The sequence below is a fragment of the Nicotiana tabacum genome, chromosome 18 (assembly GCF_000715075.1).
Source record: "Nicotiana tabacum cultivar K326 chromosome 18, ASM71507v2, whole genome shotgun sequence".
Lineage (NCBI taxonomy): Eukaryota > Viridiplantae > Streptophyta > Magnoliopsida > Solanales > Solanaceae > Nicotiana > Nicotiana tabacum.
This window is the reverse complement of record NC_134097.1, coordinates 19,274,475-19,299,826: the sequence shown is the minus strand read 5'-3', so window position 1 is coordinate 19,299,826 and position 25,352 is coordinate 19,274,475. Positions and strand designations below refer to the sequence as shown.

The following is a 25,352-nucleotide window of genomic DNA, read 5'->3' as shown; positions in this document are numbered from 1 at the left end:
TGAAGCGCTATGCTATTAATCTACCACACAAGGGAAAACACAACACACGAAATAAGCACAAAGGATCATATCCTAATATAACGTCGTTGCGATGCATGACCCAATCCGATACCCGTCCATCTGGAATACGTCGAGCCACGATACTCACAATTAACACCCATACACGCAAGTCATAACACATTATATGAAGCTACTCAAAGTCTCAAAACGCCGAATGAAACGCTAAAGCTCAAAATAACCGGTCAGGCCATTACATTTATGGTACATTTATATAATTTTATATACATTACTTTATTTCAAAAAATTGAAAAGTCATCACCGAAATTATAGGATATCGGATCCTAGCAGTCAGTGCAGTGAGTTAAAACCATGAAAACCACAGTATCTAATCTTGCAAAAGCCTCGTACTTGATGCTTTATTATACAATAAATATTGACTATTCCCCCAAATTACAAATTACATCATTGGTAATGAAAAATAAATAAATGAAAAGGCAAAATATGGTAATAATAAAAAAATTGACAATATGTTACATTATCCAATGAGACCTAACAATAATTCAAAACTGGAGATCAAGAAAAAATCATCTTCAAGATCTCTTCTTCACAAGAGTGGATGGCAAAATTTGGAGATCAAAGAAAAACTTCATCTTCAAGATCTCTTCACAACCGCGGTAGCAAAGAAGGGATGGTGGCTGAACTCAAATTGAACCTTAAGCGACGGGTCAAGAGTTCCTAGCCGGGAGATAAGACCTAGGGCAACACTGTTATGTTCTGCAACTTGTTCTATACGACGAAGCTCTGACATTTTATCTGGATCATTAGAAAAACTGCTCCTTAGATCCTTTGCACTTCTCTGTGCTTCTTTGAAGCAGTTGTACATAGATAAGTTCTGCATAATTATAGAGATCAAGTCACACGCCGAGTGAAAACGATGTCTTGCAATCCCCCTTCAACCCCTCTCAAAAGTAGAAAGCAAAAAGAAAGAGCAAGTAATATATCATAAAAAAATGATAAAACTTGGAAACGCATGGTTAATGATGCCAAGGGGGACTTACTGATAGCCGAGCATGAGCAGTCGTCTCCTGGAATGAATAATAGGAGACATGATCGGGCATGCAAGCTTTTAGAAGCAACTCAAAGTGCTGGACAAACCTCTGAGGAAAATTGCAAGATTGGTCAAGAACAGAAACATATATCCTGTTACTACTAGAACAAGTATATTAATGAAATCAGATGCAAGCAGCAGCAAAAATGGATGACAAATTGTATATATATATATATATATATATTTTTTTTTGGGGGGGGGGAGGGGGGGGGTGTCATGCTAAGGCAGACGAATGGTAACAAGATCGAGATTTAAAGGTTACAGAAAAAGACAGGATTCAGGTGTTTTAGTTAGCTACTTGCGAGTACAAACCAAAGTTCCAATAAAAAATATTACAAGTTGTGACGTGACGCACCTCATGCTCACTGTTGAAAGGTCCTGTACTCAGATAGACTTGCCGTTCGTTCCTTAAAGCTGCGAGCATCTAGAGGAACCAACAATTTCTCAAGCAATTCAGAATCATTTTGTTAAGTTTAATTAAAAAGCTCACCGCACGCAGTGCGCAGATATGAAAGAGACGCTAAAACTAAAGTGGGAAAACAAATTTAAACGCTGTGAACATAGATGAAAGAGCATCATTAAAATAAAAATAAAAATACTGAATTACCATGGTAAGACCTTCAGCAAGATATACATGGCACTGAAGAAACATAATTGAAGGTGGGAGTTGATAATCTTTTCCTCCATCTTTTACAAAATCTCTTTTCTTCTTCCCTTTCCTTTTACCTGATACAAGTCAAATACTAAGATAATGTGTGCATTCTATGGTTTCACTGGAAAAAGAAAAGAAGCATAATAATGAACTTCAATTCTATATTTCTTTTTAATCTGTTGGACGAGTAACAAGGCTATTCAAGGAGTGGCAAGCAGGTGCAATACAAAAAAGTTTAACTATTCAACTCATGCCTTCACAACTTTGGGTTGACCACAATTTTTAAGTCAAACCGTGACATGCGTAGTAAAAAATGAGATGCCAACAACCATCCTTTTTTCCTTTGATTTATTTTATTTTCTTGGCATTATAGTTAATGGTAGGTGATCTAATGAACATACCATTATAACTCTATTCAACCAGCCAGCAAAAGAAACAATCTTCCACCAAGAAACCTAAACATGAAAACCATGATACAATAACTATGCCTTAATGCCAAGCTAGTTGGGGTCGGCGGTATGAGCCCTCCAAATCATAAATGCTTTGCTTGGGTAAATATACAAGTGTTAATTTATTGTAGTTTTTGGTGTAGGATGCAAATGGTAAATGACGATCACTGCTTGTTGGAGAATCTATCCACTTTTAGAGGAGATAAGTCCAATGGCATGGTTGTATATGATTTCCCTTTCTTGGTGCCAGGTTACTTTTTAAAAAATTACTTGCTTATAAAAACCAAAAGGTCAAGTCCACCAATGACAAGAATCTTAAAGCTTCAGTTAATAATTTTTACTTTTATGAACTTGGTACATAAAAAGAACAACCTATTAACCAAAGGTTTGTTCCCTTGTACAAGCAACTTTCAGCTAGGGGACAAATAATGCGGTACAGGTAGGATTCTTACTGATTTCATTGTTTGTCATCGTCCGCATATGCGTTTTCTCCGCAAGCTTGATCAGGATTATATACATGTACCAGTAGACCATACAATATTCACCAGCGGAATACAAGTCTAATTCAAAGCCCAACATCAGGAAACGGGAAGCTATCCAGTATGTTTGCTCCTCCACCCATATGAGAATATGTCTGCATATCTTCATGCAAATATTCTGTGACAGTCGGAAAATGAGGGAATAGTCTCAATAAGAAAAAAAGTTCACTGACAAGATGACAGAGCAAGAAAGCAACAGAAATCTCCACCTTGAAAAAATAGCGACAAGTGAACACACTATAGCAGCACTATAACTATAAACAATAGTGCAGTGTAGTTGCAGATAGAATATTCACCTCGTTACTTGAAGTGGTCAAGATATCTCCAAACTCTTTCCTAAAAGCCAGTTCCAGCTAAGGGGAAACAAAAAAGAAACAAATGTACAATTCAGTTCCCAGGAAGGCAAATAACCAAAAAAGAAAAAATAACATACTCCAGATGACAGCTGCAGCAAAAGAAACATTATTGTATACTTTAAACAAGTTTGACAATAGTCAGCATGCAAAGATTTTATCAAACGCTAAACAACAAACGAAAAGGCTACGTATATTTTAAAAAAAAGGATCACGAACACACACACATACACATATATATATAGAGAGAGAGAAGGGTTTGCAGCCTAACAATTATGTGAATAGCTACATTTCTTCCTTTTGTTATTTATGTATTTTTTAAGCAGCGAAAGACTGTTCTGAACAAAAATAATTCGAACGGGGAAAAAAAATTCCCAACAACAAACTGATGAAAAAACTTTAATGCTCTAATACCATGTTAGAAACCAAAGAAGTTCTATATTTCATATCTAGAAGAGAAGATTACAAGGCCTATTTATAATACTAATTCACCTAATCTATTAGTTGTCATACACCTAATTACACCTACTATACAACTCATATACATGTGCTAGCTATGATGTAGTACATGTGTATACATGTGCTACACAACTTGTATTACACCTACTATACAACTCATATACATGTGCTAGCTATGATGTAGTACATGTGTATACATGTGCTAGACAACTTGTATGTCAACACTCCCCCTCAAGTTGGAGCATATATATTGATCATGCCCAACTTGTTACAGATATATTCAACTCGAGCTCCATTCAAAGCATTTGTGAAAATGTCTCCCAATTGATCTCCAATTTTAACATGACCTGTAGAGATGAGCTTTTGTTGAATCTTTTCACGAACAAAGTGACAATCTATTTCAATGTGCTTAGTCCTTTCGTGAAATACAGGATTAGAGGAGATATGAAGAGCAGCTTGATTATCACACCACAACTTTGCTGGCAATGTAGTTTGGAAGCCAACTTCACTTAATAGTTGATGTACCCATACAACCTCACACACAGATTGTGCCATAGCTCTGTATTCTGCTTCCGCACTAGATCGAGATACGACATTTTGTTTCTTACTCTTCCACGAAATCAAGTTTCCACCAACAAAAACGCAATATCCTGTCGTGGATCTCCTATCGGCTTTTGACCCTGCCCAATCTGCATCTGTGAAACACTCAATGTTAGTGTGTTCATTATTCTTATATACTAGACCCCGTCCTGGAGATCCCTTTAGATAACAAAGAATCTGCTCCAGAGCCGCCCAAACTGTTGGGGAAGACATAAACTGACTCACAATGCTGACAGAGTATGCGATATCGGGACGAGTTACTGTAAGATAGTTCAATTTCCCAACCAATCTCCTATATTTCTCTGGATCTTCGAATAACTCACCGTCTTCTTTCACGAGTTGTGTGTTAGGAACCATTGGCATGCTGCATGGTTTAGATCCCAACTTTCCAGTTTCAGCTAACAAGTTAAGAGTATATTTCCTTTGGGACAAGAAGATGCCTTTCTTGCTCCGTGTAACTTCAACTCCCAAAAAATACTTTAGTTGCCCTAAATCTTTCGTCTGAAATTGAGTGTGAAGGAAAGACTTTAGAGTTGAAATTCCTGTAATATCACTTCCAGTAATAACGATGTCATCAACATATACTACCAATAAAAGAATACCATCATCAGACTTTTTATAAAACACCGTATGATCGCAATTGCTTTTCTTCATCCCATATTCTAGAACAGCCTCACTAAATCTGCCAAACCAAGCACGGGGACTCTGTTTCAGCCCATACAGAGATTTTCGAAGACGACATACCTTTCCACACTCCCCCTGAGCAACAAACCCAGGTGGTTGCTCCATATATACTTCTTCCTGAAGATCTCCATGTAGAAAAGCATTCTTTATATCAAGCTGATGCAGAGGCCAATCATAAGTAGCTGCCATGGAAATGAATAATCGAACAGAAGCTAACTTGGCGACCGGGGAAAAAGTATCCAAATAGTCGACTCCATAGGTCTGTGCATACCCTTTTGCAACAAGGCGTGCCTTAAGGCGAGCTACTGTCCCATCGGAGTTAAACTTAACAGCAAATACCCACTTGCACCCAATAGCCTTTTTGTTAGTGGGCAGATCGGCCAACTCCCAAGTACCATTCTCATCTAAAGCCATCATCTCTTCTATCATTGCATCATGCCAACCTGGGTGGGACAATGCTTCACGAACAGTTTTAGGTATCCTAGCAGAATCTAATGATGCAATAAACGAGCTAGAAAAAGTAGACAAATGGTCATAAGACACAAAAGAAGAAATAGGATAAGTACATTGTCGTGTACCTTTGCGAATGGCAATAGGAAGATCCAAACTAGGATCTGAAACACAGGAGGTTGGATCTACCGACGAAGCAGAAGTAGGTAAAGGATCGGGTTCTGAGGTTTGTTGTCGCCTGGTATACACACGAAGAACAGGTGGCTGCTCGGATGGTCGATCGAGGGAAATGGGTGACTGAGGAAGAGGTGTTGGAGAATTAACTGGATGTGTGACAGTGTAGACCAAAGTATCATCTTCTTCCTCAAGACTGTTATAAATATATGAAGAAAAGAACGGATAATTTTCATGGAATGTGACATCGGCAGACACTAAGTACCTTTTGAGATCTGGAGAATAACACCGATAACCTTTCTGAAGACGTGAGTACCCTAAGAACACACACTTAAGGGCCTTTGGATCTAATTTAGTTACCTGTGGACGAACATCACGAACAAAACAAGTACAACCAAATATTTTGGGTTCAATAGGAAACAATGGCTTAGAAGAAAAAAGAATGTTGTAAGGAATATTACCATGAAGTACAGAAGATGGCATACGATTTATTAAAAAACAAGCTGTAGAGACGGCATCAGCCCAAAAACATTTTGGCACTTTCATTTGAAAGAGGAGTGCTCGGCCTACTTCAAGAAGATGTCTATTTTTTCGTTCCGCAACCCCATTTTGAGAAGGGGTGTCAACACAAGAAGATTGATGTAGAATACCATTTGTAGCCATATAATCTTTAAACAAATCCGAAAAATATTCTTTTGCATTGTCACTCCTTAAATTACGAACGGAAACATTAAAATGAGTTTTTATTTCAGCACAAAAAATTGAAAACAACTCCGAACGATATTTCATTAAATATAACCAAGTAACACGAGAATGATCATCCACAAAGGTAACAAAATATCTAAAACCAGTTTTAGAGATAATAGGACATGGACCCCAAACATCGGTGTGAACTAACTCAAAAGGTAAGTCGACCCGTTTATTGACTCTAGAAACTTTAGGAAGGCGATGGTGTTTAGCAAACTGACATGACTCACAATCTAAAGAGGAAATACTCTGAAACTGAGGATATAACTTCTTCAAACTAGACAAGGATGGATGACCCAATCGACAGTGTACATCAAAGGGAGACAACACAGTTGAACAAGAAATGGATTTCGGCACCTGTGATTCAAGAACATAGAGACACCCAGACTCAGAACCTTTACCAATAATCTGCTTCGTCGTAAGATCCTGAAAAAGACAATAATTGGGAAAAAATGAGACAACAATTTAGAGTACGAGTAAGTTTACTGACAGATATTAGATTGAAAGAAAAATCAGGCAAATTTAAGACGGAACTAAGGGAAAGAGAAGATGTTGGGTTAACAGTGCCAGACCCTAAAACATATGAGGTAAACCCATCGGCTAAAGTAACTGTGGAACATTGGGTATGTGACTGAAAAGTGGAAGAGTTTAGAGTTACCTGTCATATGATCTGTGGCACCAGAATCAATGACCCATTTGGATGACGAAGAGAGGAGACACTTAGTGGTTTTACCTGACTCGGGGATAGTATTGATAGGAGGAGATGATGACTGAGATGGTGAAATAGTCTCGGAAGTGGCGATGTTGGCATACTGAGATCTTTTGTTCTTATTCTGAAGCTTCACACAATAACGTATGGTATGACCGAGCTCATGACAATAAAAACATTCAACTTCCCCTTGCTTTAGGTCTCGACTATCGCTACTCCGATTGCGATTACTATGACTCCTATTCTTTTGGACGCGGCTAAGCAGAGCACCACTATCGATCGTGGCTGTCGGACCTGGATGAGACTTTTCAGTACGCAACACTCTTGTAAAGGCCTCTTTCAAGGAAGAGATAGCAGTCCCAGATAAAATCTGCGATTTGGCCCCTTCAAATTCGGGAGAAAGACTAGAAAGGAAACTCATGACCGCCAGTTGTTCACGCTGAGCCTGTTGTACCTTCACATCTGGACTAAACGGCAATATAACATTAAGCTCATCATACACCTTCTTAAACTCTGAGAAGTAAGTGGTGAGAGAGCGATCTTGCATGGATGGATGGTATAATGTCTGGCACACATCATACATGCGAGACAAGTTTCCTTTGCCAGAGTACAAAAAATCTAAATAATCCATTAGATCCTTCACATAATCACAATGAGAAACTAGATCATTTACCTCACCGTGCATCAAATTCTTGATTTAGAGAAACAATTTTGCATCCTCCTTTAACCAGACTGATTTAGTCTCATCCTTGGGTGGATCATCAACCAAGTGGTTCTTTTTGTCGATGCTCCGCAAATAGAGACGGATCGTCTTACTCCAATCCATGTAATTGGAACCCATGAACTTATTCTCCGTAATTTTGGACATAACCGGAATGACATCAACGGTAGGTTTCGTTTCAGTCATCTTGCACCCGAATAATAGCAGAATCAAATAGTCAAGAACAATGCAGTGAAATTTGAACAGTGCAGTGAACAGTGAACAGTGATATTTGAACAGTACAGTGAACAGTGCCGGAACAGTGATCTTGGAAAATGAAAGTTGTCAGGGAAAAAAAATTCTGACAGTACCACTTTGGTCGGAATAGTGAGTAGAAAAATCTGTAAAGAAGCGGCCGGGGCAAAAAATGGCCGGAAATAGTGAAATAGAATCAAAGCAGCGAAAGACTGTTCTGAACAAATATAATTCGAACGGGGAAAAAAAATTCCCAACAACAAACTGATGAAAAAACTTCAATGCTCTGATACCATGTTAGAAACCAAAGAAGTTCTATATTTCATATCTAGAAGAGAAGATTACAAGGCCTATTTATAATACTAATTCACCTAATCTATTAGTTGGCATACACCTAATTACACCTACTATACAACTCATATACATGTGCTAGCTATGATGTAGTACATGTGTATACATGTGCTACACAACTTGTATTACACCTACTATACAACTCATATACATGTGCTAGCTATGATGTAGTACATGTGTATACATGTGCTAGACAACTTGTATGTCAACACTCCCCCTCAAGTTGGAGCATATATATTGATCATGCCCAACTTGTTACAGATATATTCAACTCGAGCTCCATTCAAAGCATTTGTGAAAATGTCTCCCAATTGATCTCCAATTTTAACATGACCTGTAGAGATGAGCTTTTGTTGAATCTTTTCACGAACAAAGTGACAATCTATTTCAATGTGCTTAGTCCTTTCGTGAAATACAGGATTAGAGGAGATATGAAGAGCAGCTTGATTATCACACCACAACTTTGCTGGCAATGTAGTTTGGAAGCCAACTTCACTTAATAGTTGATGTACCCATACAACCTCACACACAGATTGTGCCATAGCTCTGTATTCTGCTTCCGCACTAGATCGAGATACGACATTTTGTTTCTTACTCTTCCACGAAATCAAGTTTCCACCAACAAAAACGCAATATCCTGTCGTGGATCTCCTATCGGCTTTTGACCCTGCCCAATCTGCATCTGTGAAACACTCAATGTTAGTGTGTTCATTATTCTTATATACTAGACCCCGTCCTGGAGATCCCTTTAGATAACAAAGAATCTGCTCCAGAGCCGCCCAAACTGTTGGGGAAGACATAAACTGACTCACAATGCTGACAGAGTATGCGATATCGGGACGAGTTACTGTAAGATAGTTCAATTTCCCAACCAATCTCCTATATTTCTCTGGATCTTCGAATAACTCACCGTCTTCTTTCACGAGTTGTGTGTTAGGAACCATTGGCATGCTGCATGGTTTAGATCCCAACTTTCCAGTTTCAGCTAACAAGTTAAGAGTATATTTCCTTTGGGACAAGAAGATGCCTTTCTTGCTCCGTGTAACTTCAACTCCCAAAAAATACTTTAGTTGCCCTAAATCTTTCGTCTGAAATTGAGTGTGAAGGAAAGACTTTAGAGTTGAAATTCCTGTAATATCACTTCCAGTAATAACGATGTCATCAACATATACTACCAATAAAAGAATACCATCATCAGACTTTTTATAAAACACCGTATGATCGCAATTGCTTTTCTTCATCCCATATTCTAGAACAGCCTCACTAAATCTGCCAAACCAAGCACGGGGACTCTGTTTCAGCCCATACAGAGATTTTCGAAGACGACATACCTTTCCACACTCCCCCTGAGCAACAAACCCAGGTGGTTGCTCCATATATACTTCTTCCTGAAGATCTCCATGTAGAAAAGCATTCTTTATATCAAGCTGATGCAGAGGCCAATCATAAGTAGCTGCCATGGAAATGAATAATCGAACAGAAGCTAACTTGGCGACCGGGGAAAAAGTATCCAAATAGTCGACTCCATAGGTCTGTGCATACCCTTTTGCAACAAGGCGTGCCTTAAGGCGAGCTACTGTCCCATCGGAGTTAAACTTAACAGCAAATACCCACTTGCACCCAATAGCCTTTTTGTTAGTGGGCAGATCGGCCAACTCCCAAGTACCATTCTCATCTAAAGCCATCATCTCTTCTATCATTGCATCATGCCAACCTGGGTGGGACAATGCTTCACGAACAGTTTTAGGTATCCTAGCAGAATCTAATGATGCAATAAACGAGCTAGAAAAAGTAGACAAATGGTCATAAGACACAAAAGAAGAAATAGGATAAGTACATTGTCGTGTACCTTTGCGAATGGCAATAGGAAGATCCAAACTAGGATCTGAAACACAGGAGGTTGGATCTACCGACGAAGCAGAAGTAGGTAAAGGATCGGGTTCTGAGGTTTGTTGTCGCCTGGTATACACACGAAGAACAGGTGGCTGCTCGGATGGTCGATCGAGGGAAATGGGTGACTGAGGAAGAGGTGTTGGAGAATTAACTGGATGTGTGACAGTGTAGACCAAAGTATCATCTTCTTCCTCAAGACTGTTATAAATATATGAAGAAAAGAACGGATAATTTTCATGGAATGTGACATCGGCAGACACTAAGTACCTTTTGAGATCTGGAGAATAACACCGATAACCTTTCTGAAGACGTGAGTACCCTAAGAACACACACTTAAGGGCCTTTGGATCTAATTTAGTTACCTGTGGACGAACATCACGAACAAAACAAGTACAACCAAATATTTTGGGTTCAATAGGAAACAATGGCTTAGAAGAAAAAAGAATGTTGTAAGGAATATTACCATGAAGTACAGAAGATGGCATACGATTTATTAAAAAACAAGCTGTAGAGACGGCATCAGCCCAAAAACATTTTGGCACTTTCATTTGAAAGAGGAGTGCTCGGCCTACTTCAAGAAGATGTCTATTTTTTCGTTCCGCAACCCCATTTTGAGAAGGGGTGTCAACACAAGAAGATTGATGTAGAATACCATTTGTAGCCATATAATCTTTAAACAAATCCGAAAAATATTCTTTTGCATTGTCACTCCTTAAATTACGAACGGAAACATTAAAATGAGTTTTTATTTCAGCACAAAAAATTGAAAACAACTCCGAACGATATTTCATTAAATATAACCAAGTAACACGAGAATGATCATCCACAAAGGTAACAAAATATCTAAAACCAGTTTTAGAGATAATAGGACATGGACCCCAAACATCGGTGTGAACTAACTCAAAAGGTAAGTCGACCCGTTTATTGACTCTAGAAACTTTAGGAAGGCGATGGTGTTTAGCAAACTGACATGACTCACAATCTAAAGAGGAAATACTCTGAAACTGAGGATATAACTTCTTCAAACTAGACAAGGATGGATGACCCAATCGACAGTGTACATCAAAGGGAGACAACACAGTTGAACAAGAAATGGATTTCGGCACCTGTGATTCAAGAACATAGAGACACCCAGACTCAGAACCTTTACCAATAATCTGCTTCGTCGTAAGATCCTGAAAAAGACAATAATTGGGAAAAAATGAGACAACAATTTAGAGTACGAGTAAGTTTACTGACAGATATTAGATTGAAAGAAAAATCAGGCAAATTTAAGACGGAACTAAGGGAAAGAGAAGATGTTGGGTTAACAGTGCCAGACCCTAAAACATATGAGGTAAACCCATCGGCTAAAGTAACTGTGGAACATTGGGTATGTGACTGAAAAGTGGAAGAGTTTAGAGTTACCTGTCATATGATCTGTGGCACCAGAATCAATGACCCATTTGGATGACGAAGAGAGGAGACACTTAGTGGTTTTACCTGACTCGGGGATAGTATTGATAGGAGGAGATGATGACTGAGATGGTGAAATAGTCTCGGAAGTGGCGATGTTGGCATACTGAGATCTTTTGTTCTTATTCTGAAGCTTCACACAATAACGTATGGTATGACCGAGCTCATGACAATAAAAACATTCAACTTCCCCTTGCTTTAGGTCTCGACTATCGCTACTCCGATTGCGATTACTATGACTCCTATTCTTTTGGACGCGGCTAAGCAGAGCACCACTATCGATCGTGGCTGTCGGACCTGGATGAGACTTTTCAGTACGCAACACTCTTGTAAAGGCCTCTTTCAAGGAAGAGATAGCAGTCCCAGATAAAATCTGCGATTTGGCCCCTTCAAATTCGGGAGAAAGACTAGAAAGGAAACTCATGACCGCCAGTTGTTCACGCTGAGCCTGTTGTACCTTCACATCTGGACTAAACGGCAATATAACATTAAGCTCATCATACACCTTCTTAAACTCTGAGAAGTAAGTGGTGAGAGAGCGATCTTGCATGGATGGATGGTATAATGTCCTGGCACACATCATACATGCGAGACAAGTTTCCTTTGCCAGAGTACAAAAAATCTAAATAATCCATTAGATCCTTCACATAATCACAATGAGAAACTAGATCATTTACCTCACCGTGCATCAAATTCTTGATTTAGAGAAACAATTTTGCATCCTCCTTTAACCAGACTGATTTAGTCTCATCCTTGGGTGGATCATCAACCAAGTGGTTCTTTTTGTCGATGCTCCGCAAATAGAGACGGATCGTCTTACTCCAATCCATGTAATTGGAACCCATGAACTTATTCTCCGTAATTTTGGACATAACCGGAATGACATCAACGGTAGGTTTCGTTTCAGTCATCTTGCACCCGAATAATAGCAGAATCAAATAGTCAAGAACAATGCAGTGAAATTTGAACAGTGCAGTGAACAGTGAACAGTGATATTTGAACAGTACAGTGAACAGTGCCGGAACAGTGATCTTGGAAAATGAAAGTTGTCAGGGAAAAAAAATTCTGACAGTACCACTTTGGTCGGAATAGTGAGTAGAAAAATCTGTAAAGAAGCGGCCGGGGCAAAAAATGGCCGGAAATAGTGAAATAGAATCAAAGCAGCGAAAGACTGTTCTGAACAAATATAATTCGAACGGGGAAAAAAAAATTCCCAACAACAAACTGATGAAAAAACTTCAATGCTCTGATACCATGTTAGAAACCAAAGAAGTTCTATATTTCATATCTAGAAGAGAAGATTACAAGGCCTATTTATAATACTAATTCACCTAATCTATTAGTTGGCATACACCTAATTACACCTACTATACAACTCATATACATGTGCTAGCTATGATGTAGTACATGTGTATACATGTGCTACACAACTTGTATTACACCTACTATACAACTCATATACATGTGCTAGCTATGATGTAGTACATGTGTATACATGTGCTAGACAACTTGTATGTCAACACAAAACTAGATGAGGTCGGCTCTATGAATCATCAATATCCAATCTGCCCCTTTGGGCCATTTCAATACAATACTCAATTACTTTGTGTTTTAAGCCAAATTAGGGTTCTCTAAAACTAGAGGTTATCTACATTTTCTACTGATTTACAAATCTTTAAACAAACTACTAAAAATCATTAAGCAAAGCTACTAAAATTTGTCACAAATACCAGGTTACTAAAATGAGTACTACTCTAACATCTAAGCAAAACATAAAACATTTGAGCAATATCCAAGTTCTATATCTACTCTTCACCCAAAGAATAATATTAATTAAATTGATTCCCACTAGCACCTCAACTAATGAATCCCGCATCAATGCACAAGGCACAGGAATTCAATGCAACCTTAGGCAAAACATAGCCTTATGTAAACCAACATAAAGATAAATATTTCCCTTCATTTTCGACTTGTGTTCTGCACCAATCGTCATGCTTAAATTTAAGTAAAGAAACATTTTAAGGGCTTGCATTTACTAATTTTATGTTATTTTAATCTGCCAACTGAACATGCAAAAGAGTTCAAATTCTCCTTATCTTCCTTTTCCATCCAAACAGGGAGCAGATATCCATGCAAGAATCTAAGATGTGGGCAGCCACAAAATTTACGAAGAGTAATGATCATGATAGAGAGAAAGAGATCAATACACAAGGAGAAATGCAAATGGGATGAGAACCAGCATTTTGACAAGTGTATACTGTTCAAACCTGTACGTGTATGATGCGCCAATCTTGCAAAATCTTTCCAAGTTTACGCCTTTGCCAGGAAATATTTGTACACAGAACTCGAAGCAAAGTGATCAATAACTGTACAACAACGTGTTATTGAAGGTGACAGATCTCGTTAAATTTGATAAAAGCAGAATATTAACCTATTCAACAGCAAATAAAACCCAAAACAGATTAGCTTAACATTTTAGCAGTACCAATACCAGGAAAAGGCTCAGAAAGTTTTTAGATATATTCTTATAAGAAGCTCTGGACATAGAAAGTTCAAAATCTACCTCTAATAAATTCATGCTTTTACCTGCCCAAGTTGTACAAGAGTTTCATTCTTCTGAATATCATGGTTCTTCGCCACCTCAGGTAACAAAGAAGCTTTACAAATCACAGCAAAGACAGGATCACGCCCATAGAGCTTTGCATCTTGAATCAGCAAATGCTGTTGATTAGTATTTCAACATGAGAATATCATTGTGGAAAAGATAAAATATATCTGAATTGTAAGTTAAACAAGTAAAGAAATGAATCCCCCCCCCCCCCAAAAAAAACACGCCCAAATGATATATGAATAATCTTTCAGTGCATCTTTCTTCGTGTGAATTCAGCAAGCAAATAAATTGTATTAATTAGTGATAAACTCTAAGAGTTAATGCCAACGTTTTGTTGCACAGCTACAAGGCTTATTCAGCTATAAGCACTGGCGGACCCAGGATTTTATGCAAGCGGGTTCAATCTTAGAAGTACACGAAAAATAGTAGTTGTCAAGTGGGTTCAAATAAAATATTTATACAAAATTTACGCAGCATTTATCGTAATTTATGCAGCATTTATCGTAATTTATGCAGCATTTATCGTAATTTATGCATATACACAGTATTCTTTTTTTATGAAGCGGGTTCACGTGCGTCCGCCACTGGCCATAAGTAGGCCTAGACATAATACAGATGGGATTTGGAGATAGATTGAGGAAATGGATCAAATTTTGCATTTCTACTATCAGGTAACTCGGTTCTAGTGAATGATAGTCCAATGTGGATTTTTTGGTGGTTCGAGAGGCTTGGGGCAGGGGGGCCCACATCAATTATGATGGTTATCTTTGGTTATGGAAGCGTAGGGGGCAACACCACGTGAGAGTCTCATACCTATTGTTTGCGACAAGTACTAATATGGTTCGAGGCGGTGTCAAGTCTCAAAATGAACCTTAGTAAGTGTGAAATCATCCTAGCGGACACAGTGGAGAACATTGACAATTTATCACAATGACTTAATTGCAGGGTTGGAGCTCTTCCCATTACCTTCCCGAGCTTACCCCTAGGCGCATCCAATAAGGAGCAAGCAACATCGAATTCAGTGATAGAAAGGGCAGAGAAGAGGCTCGCACGATGGCAAAAGAGATATTTGTTATAATGAGGAAACGAAGTAATAATCAGGAGCACATTATCGAGCACTCCTACATACTTTGTGCACTTTTTATAAGCACCTGCCTATGTTACAGGTGAACTGGAAAAACTTTAAAAAAAAAACTTCCTATGTCACTTGGCAAATGGCACTAGAAAGTTTCACTTGGTTGGTTGGGAGACTGTTACAACCCCAAAGAGTTGTGGCGGCCTTGGGTGAAAGATCCCTGGGTTTTTAACAACGCCCTATTAAGGAAATGACTATGTAGAATTCGAGATAGAGGATCATGCTCTATGGTGGGAGGTGATAGCAAAAAATATGGGATTGTAGAAGGGGATTGGAGGACAAAAATATCATACTCCCTTTCTGTGTGCACACTGTGGAGGAATGCTTTGAAGGCATGGGAAGAATTTAGTGGCAACATCACTTAAAGGGGTGGAAAAAGGGCGCAGAATTAGTGTTTGGAGGTATAGGTGGTGGGGGGATAATGCTTTGAGATTCACATTTCCTAATATCTATAGTATTTCAAGCAAAAAGGAGGATGGCAATCCAACAGGTTCAGAGGTTACAGGAATGGGAGTTTCATTAGGAGATAAGGTTTAGGAAGAACCTTCAAGATTGGGAGGTGGTGAAATTTCTTATATTGCATGACAACCAGGATTCTGAGAGGTAGGAGGTGGGGAGTAGTGGATTGTTTTCAATAGAGTCCTATTATAGTAAAGTATTGACCAGAGAGGAATCAACATTTCCACATCAATGGATTAAGATTCCGAAGACTCCAAGAAAGGTGTGTTTATTCACCTTGTTGGCATTTCTTCACTTTGTTGGCAGCAACGGGAGCAATTTTAACAGCTGAAAACTTGAGGAAGACGATGATTACATATAACGGCTGGTGTTTTATGCGCTAGAGCTCGGATGAAGATGTGGGCCATCTTCTTTTACATTGTCAGATAGTATCTCGTTTGTGGTGAGAGATTTAGATGGTTCAGGCTACAATAGTTGATGCCACGCCAATGAAGGAGGCCCTATTCAGCTGGGCTTAGAAGACAAAGTGCGTAGGATGTAGCTCGACTAGCATCATTTTGGTTGTATGAAAAGAAAGAAAGAAATATAAGAGTTTTAAAGGGTAAAAGATTATCTTGTACAATATTTAAGGAATTGCTTCTTGTCCCTCATTTCTTTTTGGTGCATCCATGACATTCCAATTTGTACAAGAAAATTGGGCGTCTTTTGCAGAGAGAATCATATTTCTTCGTAAATTCTCTACTTTTTGGTGAATCACTTGTATACGGGAGTTTTTCTTCCCATCATAGATAAAATTGTTTTACCTTGTTAGAAACAAATAAAGTTCTGGTAATCAGTAAATACTATGCAAAAACTTCTATTAAAATCTATGTTGCTCGAACTCTCCGAAAATGTGGTAGGATTGTCGGATCCTCCAAAAGTAGTGCATTTTTGAAGGATCCGACACGGGTGCGGCTACATTTTGGAGAGTCCGCGCAACATAGATTAAAATTGAACATCAGAGCTCCCCAAAAACTTTTAGAGAAAAGATAAACATATAGTAGCTTAATAAAAGTCCTTGTTGATGTGCAAATTTCCACTCATGCCGTTGCCACACATGGCAAGATGCCTTGACATGAAAACGGAAGTTATTATGTGCATATGTTTGCAAAATCATTGCGGTGCACAATGACATTAGGAGCAGAAAAATATAAACCTTCAGTCATTTACAGTTCAATTTCATGGCTTAACAGCTAGGCTTAAATTTAAGAATACTCCTCAATTAACTCTAAGAATCCATTAGAATTTACATGTGCTAGAAACTTACCTGGAGATGAGCTCTAGCAACCAATTCCGGTTGAAACTTTTGAAATTCAACCACAAATCGTAAAACACCTTCAAAGACTGGATCCAGATTGTAGGAACATATGATCTCTAGCTCATGAAGAAGCTTTTGGAAATATTCAACTGCCTGGTAGATGAATTGCAACTTTAATTATTTATTGTACTACTTAGATCAGAGCAAAGTGCTTCTATGCTTTTTCAAGCCTTACCTTCTTCCAGCTAATTGTCTCGATAGCACGAGGTGGAGTTGGAGCTGACAATCTACTGTTCAAAGTAGAATCAAACCCGATAGGTTGACAACCTGAAGCAGTTGTTTCATTTTCTGTTCCATCTTCCAGTGTTCCTTGTGCAACCGTAGACCTCAAGAATTCTACTGATTCACTCATAGAATCCAACTCTTGAAAGCAACAAGCAATATGTTTCTTTGCCAATTCCAAGCCTCTGCCTTGTGGTCTCTTCATATTTGTCACAACATGGTACAAGTGCTGGAAACCCAAAGTCAAAAAATATTACGGCCTTTGCAAAAATCAAAATTGATGAGTCAATTGGCAGGTTTTGAGGCAACACAACAATTAAGAGCTCTGACAGAGGAGGATCAGTGAGGAAGGCAGCTACCCTCATGGAGTTTGAGGATCACCTCAAGAACGAAGAAAGTGCATGGAGACAGAAATCAAGAGCTCTGTGGCTCAAAGAAGGGGATAGGAATACAAAGTTTTTCCATCGTACTGCCAATGCACACAAGAGAAACAACAATATTGATCAACTAATGATTCAAGATGAGGCAGTAGAGGAGCCAGACAGAATAAAGAATGTGATCATTGAATTCTACAAGGGGTTATACACAGAACCTGAAGAGTGAAGACCGACAGTCAATTTCGAAAATAGTCCCAAAATCTCTGAATCAGAGGAGTCTTTACAGAGTAAATTTGAGGAACAAGAAGTCCTGAGCTGTCTGAAGATGTGTGCAACTGACAAGGCCCCAGGTCCAGATGGATACACAATGGGTTTTGTCATTAAGTGCCGAGATATTTTGAAGCACGAAATCATAGAGGCCCTCAACTTCCATTCCCAGGAGATGTTTGAGAAAAGCTTCAATGCAACATACATAGCCTTGATTCCAAAGAAGACAGGTGCGAAAGAATTGAGAGATTTCAAGCCAATCAGTCAGATAGGGAGTTTCTACAAACTGCTCTCAGAAGTCTTGACTGAAAGACTTAAGAGGGCGGTAGAAAAACTAGTAGATGCTCAACAAATGGCTTTCATCAAAGAAAGACAAATAATAGATGTAGTGATGATTGCTAATGAAGCTGTGGATTCAAGAATTAAAAAGAAAGAACCTGGAATCCTATGCAAGCTAGATATTGAGAAGGCTTATGATCATGTCAACTGGAGCTTTATACTGAAATTGATAGAACAAATGGGTTTTGGGCAGAAATGGCTCAGTTGGATGAAATTTTGCATATCTACTGTTACATTCTCCATTCTCATAAATGGATCTCCTGAAGGTTTCTTCCATGCACACAGAGGTCTAAGACAAGGCGATCCTTTATCTCCCTTTCTATTCATTATAGCCATGGAAGGACTGAACAACATGATTAAAACGGCCAAAGTCAATGGATGGGTTAAAGGTTTCGAGGTTCACAGGAATGGGGCAAACAGTCTAGAGATCACACATCTTCAATATGCTGATGATACTCTAGTCTTCTGTGACGCTGAAGAAGAGAATCTTAGGTTTCTAAGGATCATCTTGGTCTTATTTGAGGGAATTTCGGGACTACACATCAACTGGAGAAAGAGCCATATTTATCTCATTAATGAAGTTAATAACATGGAGCAACTGACACAGATAATGGGAAGAGAAGTAGGGTCCCTACCTACTGTATACCTTGGGATGCCTCTTGGTGCAAGATCCAAATCCAAAGATATCTGGAATTCAGTCATTGAAAAGTGTGAGAAGAAGTTGTCAAGATGGAAATCGCAATACCTATCAATGGGGGGCAGGCTAGTTTTAATCAACTCAGTATTAGACTCACTTCCTACTTACATGATGTCTTTGTTCCCAATTCCTGCCGGAATCATACAGAGACTGGACAAACTCCGAAGATCCTTCCTGTGGCAAGGGAATAAGGAGAAAAAGGCCCTCACAATGGCCAAAAAACAAGATGGTTTAGGAATAAGAAATTTGAAGAATCAAAGCAAGGCTCTTAGATTGAAATGGCTTTGGAAATATTCTCAAGAACCTCAAACTTTATGGAGCAAAGTGATTAAAGCTAAGTACAGTGAGGAAAATAACTGAGTGTCAAACAAAGTCAGCACATCATATGGAGTTAGTGTGTGGAAACCCATCAGAGAACTTTGGCCTATAATGAAGATTCACTCTTCCATAAGAGTGAACAACGGAAGATAAGAGTGAACAACGGAAGGAACACATCATTCTGGAAGGATAATTGGTTGGGACATGGAAGCCTAAAGGAAAGATACCCCGATATGTTTGGTTTGGCACAAAACCAGCATAGGACAGTAGCTGATATGTGGAGTTATCAAGGATGGGAACTCACTCTTAGAAGACAGTTGAATGACTGGGAGATAACAAGATTAGCTGACCTCTACAAAGAGCTGGAAGCATTTAAAGGATTACAGGAAGGGGTGGATTCACTTTGGTGGTAGAGGCACAACAGAGGGGTCTATCAGGTGAAGGATGCATATAAGATTTTGAATCAAACTGATCTTCAGATAGATGTTTGGCCATGGAAGCATATATGGAGAACAAAGATTCCATATAAGGTAGCATGTTTCTCTTGGCTACTAGCAAAGGAGGTTGTATTAACCCAGGATAATCTCATAAAAAGAGGGATTTCTCTGTGTTCAAGATGTTTCCTATGTGGGGAAAATGCTGAGACTGTTAGCTATTTATTTCTACATTGCAAGATAATAGACCAACTATGGAAAATCTTTATTAGTCTTAGGGGTATTTCATGGACAATGCCACACAGGATTAATGAAGTTCTTTATAGCTGGGAAGAAGCTGGTGCTGAAGCAACTAATAGAGATAGTTGGAGGACTGTCCCGACTTGTATCTGGTGGACAGTTTGAAAGGAAATGAATGCTAGATGTTTTGAAGATAGAAGCAACCCAGTACAGAAGATCAAACTCAATTGTATTCTTCTTTTTTGTTTCTGGTGTAAACAGATTTACACAGAAGATACATTGACAATCGTAGACATACTAGGATCTTGCTAGGTTGCACACCAGCACATCTACTTACCGCCTACTTGTAAATTTGGTTTCAGTACAACCTATGTACTGATGTTATTAATATATACAAAAGTTATCAATTTAAAAAAAAAATATTACGGCCTGATGACATACATTATTTTTTTACAAAATGAATAAAAACGCAATGATGTAGAATCACTATGCCTCACTCTTTTTTTCTTTAATCAGTGGTGGGATATATACAATTTTACTCGATAACACTTTCTCCATATGATGAAGAAAAAAAGACAGTTTGACCTATGACAGAATTTATTGAAATGACAACACAGAGTAAGACCTTACGAAAACGTAATCGGCATAACAAAGCTTTGCAGAATCCTTCCTCCAAATCAGGGTTATTTTGTAATGGTTCTATATCTGCACAAAAATAAGCAACCCATAAGAACATAGGGTTGTCAATGAGATTAGCATTGTTAAAGTTGACTGAGGTTCCTGCAGTTTTCTCCATGAGAAGGATACTTTCTAATCACGTCATGCTTTTGTAACTATGGTTTCATAAAACAGAAATAAAAGAGCACCGGATTTTGGAGGACCAAACTTATTTTTTTGTAAAAGAATAAAAGTATCAACAAACAACAACCAAAATAGTTCCTTTTTCTCAAAGTAAAAATGGAATGGTGAAATACTTTGGACGAATTTCTATATTCCTGAAGTCAACTGTAAAATTAGAATTAAAGTTTGTGTTTTCCAAGCATAATGTAAATAATTCTTCCATTTTCTTTGATAAGGTAAAAAGTAAAATCATCCCTCCTTTAGCATCACACCAGCGGAAAAGTACATAGCACAGACCGTTATGCGCTATCTAGTACAGAATTTATCAGCAACGGGAAACATAGGTTTGACATTTAAAGTATTTTATGCTTAAGGTTGCATAAGAAAATGTTCAATCTCACCATGCTCAATGACTACCTTCTGTAACTCTCTTCCTAGACAATGTAGATTTACAAGCCCGTAGTTGACGAGCAATTGTTTCTTCAACTGCATGAAGCATCGTCAAACATTTGTCATCTCCATCCGCCTTTAGAGGAAGGCCGTGTGTCATAGTGAAGAGATCTTCTTCCTGACAAAAAGACAACAAGAAACAATGATAGTCAACAACAACAAAAAGAATCCGAGCACAAATTACTTGAAGAATGTAAATGACTGAGCTTTTTAGTAGAAAATAAGAATCTACTCAAAGAAAAGGGGTATTAGAATGAGGTCCAGATGTCCTTAAACCTAAGACGAGTTAACTAGATGAGCAACTACCACATAATTGCAGATTAGTAAATGGTATTAAGAAATAGACATATTTCATTACACTTTTTTTTTATCAGGAAAGAAATAGACATATTTCATTGCACTACATAAAAGAGAGGGAGACAAAGCCTTCCTATCCCTTGGAGTAATGGAACACTTTTTATATTCTTTTTTTGGGGGGTATGATGGTGGTGCGCGGCCAGCTTGCACGCACCTCGCTATTCCCCGGGTACCGGCTACCTCCCACCAGCATAGGAATAGGGAGGAGGAGAACCAAGAATTTTATTGAAGGGAAAAAATGTCCTCAAACTCACTTGGATAATGATATAAAAAAAAGCCTTTCATAATCCATATTCTTTTACAAGTAAGGCTTCCATAATCCATATTGTGTAGTGAATTCTTCAAATGGGTGGTGTAGCCCTATTATCTTAACCAGATGGCAACCTATCCACCACCACCGCCTTTCCAAATCCCCCAAATATAAAAGGAAAAGGATAAAGCCGATCTTGGGCATTCCATCATTGCACACCCACCAAGTACAACACATAAAAATTAGGTGTATCTCCACTGAATCTGTCTGTCCTTTCTATGAAGCAGTCACCAAAATGTTTGATACTAGTTAATAACTTACAAACTCACACTATAAAATGACAAGGATACCTTTAGTACATTCTACCACATTGAGTGTTTCATAGTTCTATAATGGCCAATAAGCATTTTAAATGATATACCAGTGAACAACAAAAAGGTATTGACCTCAAAACCAATTGCAAGTATATCATACTGGAATACAACAGAAAACAAACATGGATTGTTATTTGATAACGGTATTGAAATGATCAATGGTGCAGAAGCACGCTGCAAAGCAGAAGCAGAAGGAGCCTCAGAAATGGTTCATATCAAAGCTACTCAACTTTCTTTACTGTCATCACTATTTTAGGATGAAAGTGAAGAATAGATGTTTCAATTCTATGGTTTGGAGATGGAAATTGCAGTCATCCCTCCTAGGTGCACGTAGACTCGGAGAAATTGCACTATCATAAATTTGCAATTACAAAAGGGCCAAGACTTGTAATTAAACTATTTCCAGAAACATCATATTCATCACTTATCTAAAAGAAATAGATCACATTCATCACCTTCTTAAATATGTTCCATGAGGACACTAAATGGTACTAAACATTAAAGAGTTGCATGGTGCTTACTTCATTTGTACGTGTATCTGAGACTGTGGAAACAACCGCATTGCAGGTTGCACGAATGACGTTGCAATATGAATGTAGTAGCGCATGGGATGACGTTATATCAGGCCTCAAAAGGTATAAGCAAGAAAAAACAGTTTGAGCCAGTGAACAACCCTTATGCCATGTTGCCTGCATTCCAATATATCAGCCAAAACAAACTTCTTGTTCGACTAACTAACGCTTAGTGTAAGAAGCTAGGAGTACCTCACAAGCAAGAAGATGATCCATAACATCAATGGTACGTTGAACATCAACTGTTTTGTCAAAACTCAAAGGAATAGGAGCAGCACCATATTCAATAGCTTCATCTACTGAATAGTATGTACGAACCATGCCAGAATCCATCTTTGGGTCCATTATCTAGTTCAATTTTATGAAACATGAAAGATAGTGTATCATCATGAAGAAAAAAAATATTCATCAATATATGACAAAAAATAAAAACATATCAAGCAGATTCTACCAGAGAATATCCAAGAAGTCTATATCGTTTCACATAAGTATCAAGAAAAAACAAAAAGAAATGCGGAGCATAAATTTATATGTAAAAATCACTAAATTTACAATAAATAGTAGATATGAACCCATAACTTTAAAATATAATGGGTTCAAAGCTAAAAATTATAAATATTGAACCCATAGAATTAAAATCCTAGATCCGCCTATGGAGTCTACAACGTTTCAATTAAGTATCAAGAAAAGGCAAAAGGGACGATTGGTGTCATCCTCAAGATATTCAGAGAATTCAAGAAAGACACAAAACTATAAATGCAAAATTACCTCTAACGCAGACATGGCAGCAAAAAGATTAAAATTCTCCCCGTGCATGAGCTCTCCATCTCGAAGATCTAGGACCAAATAATTTGAAACCTTAGTGTAAGCGTCACATATGCCATTGTTCTTGCTTGAATTACACAGATATAGATGATATTTGACCACGTAAAGAATAATGAGACCCCAAGACCTCATCAAGGTCACTATTTGAATTTATAGCTTCTGAAAAATCCCTTCTTTTCTTTCCAACTCAAATGTCATATCCAATATAATAATGCATAAGTTCCTCGCCTTAAAAATACAAATAGAATTTTATAAACAGAAAATGTCCTGTTCTTCAAATACAACCTTTGTATTCAACAAAGTTGCTTCTCCTATCATTCCATCTCACAATCTAATCAAATAAACGTATCGCAATAAACCCAGTTTAACCATTCCGATTTCTTTGACAACACAAACATCTTTTACCAAAGTAATTTAAACAAATTGTGGTCAGTATACTAACACCATATATGGTACTTCAATAACATGATACTCCCTCTTTCACATTTTATGTGGCACACTTTCCTTGGCGCACTTTCCTTTTTAGCCTGTCCAAAAAGAATAATAAATATCTATATTTAGAAAAAATATGGTTTGTAAGGAGAGGCACTGTTGCCCCAGTAAGCAGGTGCGAGAGGTTGGTTTTGGAGGGCCTAAGGAGAGGTAGAGGTATGTCGTAGAAGTATTGGAGAGAGGTGATTAGGCAAGACATGACGATTCTCCGGCTTACCGAGGACATGACTCTGGATAGGAAGGTGTGGAGGTCGAGAATTAAGGTAGTAGGCTAGGTAGCTGAGTGTTGTCCTTGCTCGTTCCAGTAGTTTTAATGCATCCCTCGGCGTTAGTCTTGTATTTTCATTATTAGATTTCTGTTATTGCTTATTGTTTCTTTCGCTTCGGTTTTCTGTTTAGTTTGCTGGTGTTGTTGCTTGTTGTTACTCCTTCCTCTCTATCTTTCCTGAGCCGAGGGTCTTTCGGAAACAACATCTCTACCTTTTTCAGGTGGGGTAAGGTCTAAGTACATTCTATCTTCCCCAAACCCCATTAGTGGGATTATACTGGGTTTGTTACTGTTGTTGACTTGTTGTTGTTGTTGTTGTTGTTTTACCCGCACAAATATATATGGTTTCTATTTTCTTACACTCATAAAATGAGAAGGAGGGAGTATTAGATAAAAACATCAATATTTTCCAGCTCTACTTTATCCCAACATCTCTATAGTATCATATACCAACTTTTTTTCATAAGATTCAAAACTTTGATATGGATACACCAAGAATCTCTAATGGGGCAGCATATTTTCTGAAGAAAAACAAACCCAAGATTTTAAAAAAAAAAAAAGTGAATATAGTGATTAAAGTAGAAAAAATACCATTGCAGGCGAGGTGTAGAAGGGAGGAAGCATCAGCCCAAACAGTTTGTTCACCAGAAGGGATTGAAGGGCAAATTGGTACTTCTCTATTTCCTTCGGCTTCAGAAATTTCAGCCATTTTTTTTTTCCAAACTGAAAAAATCTTATCTGGGTATTTGCTTGATTTTGTAATGGGGCTCTGAAAGATGGATTCTTGAAACTAAAAACAGTGCAACAGCTCTGGCAATAGGGAAAGAGAAAGATGACGCTAACTGGTAGGGCAAGTAATGGGTCGGATCCTGTCGGACTTGATCTTCCCA

General features: G+C 38.1%; 1 protein-coding gene across 1 annotated transcript; it reads right to left on the bottom strand.

The window, feature by feature from the left end:
* Positions 1 to 391: 391 nt before the first annotated feature.
* On the bottom strand, positions 392 to 25,352 carry LOC107759030 (uncharacterized). The gene is made up of 16 exons (XM_075236649.1): positions 25,054 to 25,352; positions 23,646 to 23,713; positions 23,070 to 23,225; positions 22,827 to 22,994; positions 21,292 to 21,442; positions 20,660 to 20,739; positions 17,316 to 17,591; positions 17,090 to 17,233; positions 14,165 to 14,299; positions 13,846 to 13,944; positions 3,045 to 3,101; positions 2,662 to 2,866; positions 1,716 to 1,834; positions 1,464 to 1,532; positions 1,059 to 1,157; positions 392 to 892 (listed from the first exon to the last, which is right to left on the bottom strand). The coding sequence occupies exons 1-16, from the start codon at positions 25,169 to 25,171 to the stop codon at positions 653 to 655; spliced, it is 2,184 nt and encodes a 727-aa protein (XP_075092750.1). The 5' UTR covers positions 25,172 to 25,352; the 3' UTR covers positions 392 to 652.